The sequence below is a fragment of the Moschus berezovskii genome, chromosome 3 (genome assembly GCF_049115385.1).
Source record: "Moschus berezovskii isolate FMDL1 chromosome 3, NW_MosBer_1.0, whole genome shotgun sequence".
Taxonomy (NCBI): Eukaryota; Metazoa; Chordata; class Mammalia; order Artiodactyla; family Moschidae; genus Moschus; species Moschus berezovskii.
In genome coordinates, this window is record NC_142462.1 from 126992152 (window position 1) to 126999184 (window position 7033).

General features: G+C 51.8%; 1 protein-coding gene across 7 annotated transcripts in view; it reads left to right on the plus strand.

The window, feature by feature from the left end:
- Positions 1 to 5808, plus strand: part of RBM33 (RNA binding motif protein 33) — a 109818-nt gene extending 104010 nt beyond the window's left edge. For all 7 annotated transcript variants that reach the window (XM_055421633.2, XM_055421634.2, XM_055421638.2 and 4 more), the window contains one exon: positions 129 to 5808. In XM_055421633.2, the coding sequence (XP_055277608.1) occupies positions 129 to 177 (49 nt within the window). In that variant the 3' untranslated portion in view covers positions 178 to 5808. The remainder of the gene's footprint in view (positions 1 to 128) is intronic.
- Positions 5809 to 7033: the final 1225 nt, after the last annotated feature.

The window sequence follows — 7033 nt, forward strand, 5'->3', positions numbered from 1 at the left end:
CCTGGGGTCCCTGGGGCCAGACGGGGGTGGGCTGGCTGCAGGATGCGGTGTGGAGTGTGCCGTGGGCAGTCCCCCGGGTCCGCGGGGGGCACGGGGGCTTCACATGTGTGCTGTGTGACCTCCCACAGGCACATGATAGACCTGTCCCACATAAACGTGGCCCTGATTGTCGAGTGATCTCCATGGATGGGCTGTCCGGGACGCCGCACACACACTGGAACTCCTCTGGAGCTGCGCGCAGAGGCCCCACGAGCCGAGTCTCTCCGTCCACAGCCCTGCCAGGCCGTTGTCCGAGATGTCCGACAGCCCAGCATCGCTTCCAGGAGAGCTGGACTTGCGGGACGTGGCGGACTCGAGTCGCTGTTAGAGCGTTCACGTTCTGTCGTCACCACAAAGAACTACAGTTCCGTTTCCTTTTGTTTCCAAGTGCTCACAATGCATGTAGACACTGTTGTGTGTGACCTTCCTGTATGACCGACCCAGTGACTTAGAGTCAGGAGAGCCCATCACCGTCAGGCGCTCAGTAGCTCTCACGGCAAAGAACACTTGGTAATGGTTGCGCTTATCTTCAGTGCTGCCTGCACAGGCATCTCCTCACCCAGCCTCACTCGCTCCCTTTCCCAGACGCCCTCCAGGGCTCTTGTGAAAGCGTGGAGGCAGATCCGGGTGGTGACATTTGGGGAAGCAGGGTGTGCGGGTGGTTGGGAGTGGTGCCGATTGTGAGCGCCAGCCCAGTTCCGGAGGGAACGCCCCTTTCTACACTCTGCCCAAACACCATGGAAACGCTGGTGGGCACCGGCGTGAGCCCCCGGGCTGAGCACAGGTTTTGGGACCCCGCTACGTGAGGGTAGGCCAGCCAGAAGCTTGAAAGGACCTGTTTGGTTTTTTCCTCTTTTTAGACACAGCCCCAAGAGGCATAGGCATGTCACCGGCTCTGTGATGCGTACGTGGCTGTTGGGAAGCCTGGTTATTGCTGCTGTGACGAGCGTTTTCTTTTCTGAAGGCCTTTTGAGCAGGGGCTGTGCTGTCCTTCAGTGGACCCCAGCGCAGGGGGCTGCTTGCATGGGTGTGTGGGCAGGCAGCTCTGGGACTCGGGCTAGCTTCATGCAGGTGAGATGCTCGCTGCCCGTAAAGTCATCTTCAGTAAAATCCATTCTGGGCAAACGATGACAAAAGTGCCTTACTGTATTTGTGCTCATGAAGGAGTCTCACTGGGTTTATTCTAACATGGGCCTGAACTATTGGAGCAAATGGTAACTGGGGCATACTCAGACTTTTTAGCTGAATTTTATACGTAAGATTTCCTGTCACATTTATTAGTAGAATTAAGGGAAACAGATGCCTGTTGCTGGTTAGCGCAGCGAGGCCCCTCAGCGGGGCACCCCTTTCTCGGCCTCTCGTGGGGAGCTGAGACACAGGTCACGTGATCTTGTATCTTCTTGTTTTCGCAGTTGAAATTTTATGTTTTTCAAATTAAGTCACCAGAACTTCAGGGGAGTGTTGATGCCCACGAGCCTCTGTGGCTGACTCCACAGGGTGCCATGCGCTAGGAGGGAGCCTGCGACAGGAAGGTGGGTGCTCACGGCCGCTGCTCAGAGGCCGCAGTTCCAGGAAGCTGTAGGCTCTGGTGGAACACGCTAGGTCCCCTCTCGCTGGGGGCGCCTGGCCACCCATGTTCAGAGCGCCCCGCCTCGCCCGTGGGGGCTGGCGGTTGTGCCCGCCTGGCCCAGGTGCGCCAGCGGAGCGTCTGCCCCCCGCCTGTCCTATAAGTAGACGCAGGTGTGTGCGTGCGAGCATGGCTCGTGCGGCTCAGTCCACGGAGAGCTGGGTTGAAGCGGCAAGTGGGGTACTGCAGGCGCCATGCAGTGGGGTCCAGGACACCGCCCCACCCCGGGAGGCAGGAGACTCACAGTTAAGGGACTTGTTCAGGGCTTGATGAGGCAGTAAAATGAGCCTGCTGATTTTACCGCTTTTTGAAATAGTCTGAATGTGCTGTGACTTTGAAGCTAAAAATCTGCTCGTTGTCTTCATAACGTAGCTAGGCATCCTTTTTTCTAGTTAGTGATAATAAATGAATCCTGTTTGGGCACCTTTGTTCACGGTGGACCTCATGGCTACCCTCAGGTCTGCTTTTATACTGTCTGAGCCCGACATGGTGCCCCGGGACACGTGTGCATCTGTAATTGTCTGCACACACCCGGAACATGCTTTCTCTGGATAGAACATTCTTGAATGGCCATCGGCCAAGTTGGCCAGGCCTTTCGTCAAGGCCTGGTTAGAGAGGCTCCCCATGGTCGCCTCCTGACACGCAGGGCCCGTGGGCACGGCCAGGCCTGGGGATGCAGCCTCGGTTTCCATGAGGAAACTGGGAGAGGAACGAAGCAGAACTAGAAAGGCGCGCTGTTCCCATCTCGTGCACCTCTTGCAGTGCAGTGTGATCAGACCACCGCACGCTGAACCCTCTGGGAAGATCTGTTGCAACCATTATCTTTGTTCTTTATTTATCATGCATTTAAAGTGAGATGCAGAAGCAGTTAACACACTATGTAAATATGGACCTTTTAAAATTAAAACGTTATGGGAAATGCTTTCAATTCAGCAACATCGTAGCTATTTGTTAGTTCTTTTGTGTTGTCTTATCAAAAGTTTAACGGACACAGTTCCATAATGTTGATGTGTTTGTGTGTATATTCGATTTTTATAAAGATGGTAGTAAGTCAATACATTTATCCTGATCTGTGTATTATTTGTTCACAAATTCAAGAAGCCAGTAAATATCATTATATCTCATAAGGTAAAGACTTTAGCGATTATGTGGAGCCCAGGTACCCTTTCTTTTCGTATTATCTTGTTTTGATTTTAATGCTGTACTATAAGTTCACTTAGCTACTTACTGAGCTAACCTTGCATTTCTGTTGGTCTGGCCACATCTGTTAAGTCTTACATGATATCCTTCTAAAGGAGAAATACCAGCTCTTTTTTCTGAAAGCAATGTTGAGGGTTCCGCCCTTTCTGGCCGGGCAGCACCCTCAGTAGGGCCTGTGCCCTCTCTGCACCGGGGGCAGAGGGTGGGGCAGGGAGGGGGGTGGGGGGCTTCATCGTAACTGTTTCTGACTGGAGTCTTCTCATGATTTGTAAAAGGTCCTGGATGAACAATTGTTTGTGCGTAGTTCTGTAGCATTTCTGAATTGTGACAGAGTTTTTTTTTTTTTTTTAAGGGCGTTTTGCTAAATGATGCAAGCAGACTTTGTTGGTGGAGGGAGGCTGGGAGGTGACCAGGGAGAAGGAGGACAGGACGGAGCACAAGGAGTCAGAGCGCGCAGGGTCGGCAGGAGCCTGGTCCTGACGCCCGGCGCTGAGGAGTCAGCTGGGGCGGGCGGGCGGTAGTGGTCACAGCGACGGCCACGCCAGGGCCTTGCATGCAGTGGACCACCAAGCTGGTGGATGAGAGGCGGCCCGGCCGGCTGGTCTGGAGGGTATGTGAGACTCAGGGCAAGGTTGTTTTGAGAACCTGTCACTTCCTTCTTTTTTTTCCTTTTTTTAATCTTTTGTAGTTTTTGTTGTTTGTTTTTTTGTTTTTTGTTTTTTATTTTTTAATTTCCCTGTTGTTTAATTGAAGGTAAGGTCAGTGTGCTTATGGACCGTTGACTGCCAGGGACCCTGATGAGGACAGTCAGGTTTTGGTTGAGGTCTGTGTGCAGAGCATCTAGAGCCACGCATGGGGTGTGGAGCCCCCGAGCCCCCTGGCTTCCGGCTCCCAGTCCCTGGAGTGGCAGCGTGCCCACCGGCTGTATCCTGACCCCCATCCCAGCCCAGCTCCTTTATCTCTGTTCGTTGGGAGGGGGTGGGGGACATGGTTGATTTTTTTTTTTTTTTTTTTTTTACAGGTTTTTCTAAGTGAGTTTTCTGAGAGGGGATTAACTAACCAAAGGGGTGGATGATACGAAATGGGACCAGGAGACTCCCTTGTCCCCTTGGAGGAAGCCATAGGAATTATATCCGTTACAGGGAGAATGTAGATACTCTACTGTACTTAATGAGCATTTAAATTAGCCTTTTCACCTCTTTTTAAATCATGTGAATGCTGTGTTCTTTTGGACATCAGTAAATACGAACTCTGCAAAGGCAGTGAGCCTTGACTTACTATTAAATCCTAAGGATTTTGTGTAAGGTTTTTTTGCAACCTGTTTAATTTTCCTCATTTAAAGGGCCCATCCTGGAGCCAAGCCACTCACTGATTCATATTGGATCCTGGGTATACCTGCTGGTAGTGTTTGGTGGGGAAGGGTCTTTGGTTTTACACGCGTGAAAAACCTGCTCTTTTAGAAAATGTGCAAAAAATCTTAGCTCTCTTTTCTGTGCTGTGTTTTGGTAGGAAGTCTTTTCCTTAAGGTGAGGAGGCAGAACAGGTATTTTTAGTGAGAAGTTGCTTCTTTAAAAAGAAACATGATTGTAGTCTTTGAATTTTAATACTTTCCACAGAGTGGACAAACAGGTGTATTGTTTTAATATATTCTGTATTTAGTAATTTAATATACTCTAGAAAGTAGACCTCTTGACACTCTTCTAGCATGATTTTCTTTTACACTATTTTTCATTTTAAGGGCACGTAATATAACCTGGTATTTAAAGGACTGTTTACGTTCTGTGCTGTCTGCAGTGTTCTCTCAGGATATATGTTTCTAAAGCAGCATTTACACGACACACGTTTATAACTATTGACCGAACAGCGAATAACCACTTGTTTTGATAACTCAGCTTTGCTTTTCACAGGTGTGGGATCCAGAATTGTTTTTTCCTCTGTGAGGATTTTAACTCTAAGGCTTTAATTCTGCTGTTTAATTTTCAGGTTCACCAGCAACACAGCCCGAAATCTGATTTTTTTTTCCTCCTTTTCATTTTTGAGCTGGTTCTCTTTGCTGGGCTCCCTGTCTGGTCTCACTCCTGCTGCTGAGAGTCCGAGCCCCGTCAGCCAGGCCTCCCGCACCTGGAACCCCTTCCTCCCCTCGGGGTTCCCCAAGCCTGCCCTCACCGTCCCCGCAAGCGTGCCCTTCTCTCACCGCATCGCCGGCTGACCGCTCTCTCCTCCCGCCGGTGACTCCGCCCTGGCTGCCCTGTCCGTGTTGGCGTTCAGAATTGTACTCTGCTGTTGCGAGTGCCCTGTGCTGCGTCGTCTCACCCTTTGCTTTGACAGGTCTGACTCCCGGTTTGCTCCCCAGGTCTCCGACTGGCTGAGTGACCCCCGGGCTCTGTTTGCAGTCTCCCCGGGCCGCGCCGGGCACTAACCAGCCCTCTGCCCCCTCTCCTTTTGCAGGGCCTCTCTTGCATGCACCAGTGTTAGTGGTAGCACGCCTCTTCTTCCGCTGGGAGGCGACGGCCCGTCGGGCTCTGTCGCCGCTCCGGCTGGCTGTGATCCTTCCTAAGCGTATTGCTGAGTGCCGCGAGCTGGCCTGGGCCGGCTCGGCGCGGCGTCTGCAGCTGTGTTTGTGGGGCGCACACTGGGATTGAGGAATCAAGAGCTGAGCGAGTGGCTTTCTTCTGGGTGATCCGCTCCGTGTCTGCACCCAGCGCACCACTCTCACGTTTGCGGGCGGGATGTTGCCTTGTTTTACCCCGTTTTCCACTTTGTGCTAATCACTGTGACAGCTTTATCAGGAATATGTGTGAAGAACAGTTGTGACATAGTTGGAAAAAATGTATTCTGTGTGTATCTAATCTTTGTGATTCCATGCCAAGAAATGTGTTTTGAACTGTATTGTAATTTGAAAGATGTGTTAATAAATACCTTGCACTTTCTGCTTTTGTCCATAGCTTTTATTCTCTCTCCGACTCGGGTTTGGTCCGTCCCACGTCTTCCCCACGTGGCAGAGAGCACTGGGACCGTCCCTCAGTGGATGGGGGTTGTCCTCAGGCCCCGGGTCCACCACTCTGGGCAGCTCTTGCCTTGGTCAGGTGTCCAGTCAATGGAAGGTCAAGGTGACCGACTTGCTCACCGTCCAGGTCTCATGGGTCTACACTGACCAAGCAGGCAGGCTCACTGTATTTTCTTAGTTGGAAGTGGGAGACTTACATTCTCCTTTTAAATGTTTTGAAGCATCAGAACTAATTGGTAGCAGTTTTTCATAGGAAGTCGGTGATCGTGACACCGAAAGTGGGGAAGGCCACTTGCCATCGCCCGGTGACTTCCCGTTCCTGTCACGAGGAGCCGCACGCGCCCATGTACCTGCACTGCGTGCCCACCCCCCAGTGCAGGCACCCTTGGCCCTTGCCAGGGTGCTGCAAACTGCTCATAACTCATGGTCTTTCTTGAAAATACTTTAAAAACAAAGCGCCCCCCCCCAAAACACATTGTTAAAGGAAAAGCTTGAGGAAAAAAACCCAGAGGTTCCCCCCCGCCGCCACCCACTGTCGCTCCCCCCGCGCTGTACAGGCCGGGAACCTGGGCTGCATCCACACGTGCCTGCCTCTCTAAGGCCAGAAGGGAGACCTGTCCCTAAAGGTAGCCTGTATCTTAGTGCTGTTCTCCCCAAGGTATGGACGAGGAGAACGAGCCAAGGTTTCACGTAAGGAAGAAAGAAGGTGAGAAAAGAGGCTGCTTTGGGGGACCACAGATTAAGAGGAAAGAGATGTCTCACAGAGATCAGTTCATCTGATTTAATGGAGTTTTTAAGCCTCAGTCAGAATCTGAAAGTACCTAGTGATTAAAGTCAAGACCATTTTTTTCTATTTTAATCCATATTCCGTGGATAAGTCACTGTTTTTCTACAGCCCGGCCTCCGCTTGGGGTGATGGGAATCTCAAGATGGACCGGAAACACCTGGAGATGTCAGGAGACAAGTGGGCGTCTCTGAACTGGGGGAGTTCCTTGTGACGGAGCCTCTGCACCATTGAGCCCCCGCGCCTGGGGCCTGGACAGGGCTGCCGGGGGGGCGTGTGCGTGTCCCGGGCGCGGGGGCTCCTTGCACACTCGAGGCACGAGGTGCACGTGTGTCCTGTACTCCTGTGGCAAGGCCATTCTCGCTCCGTTCTCATC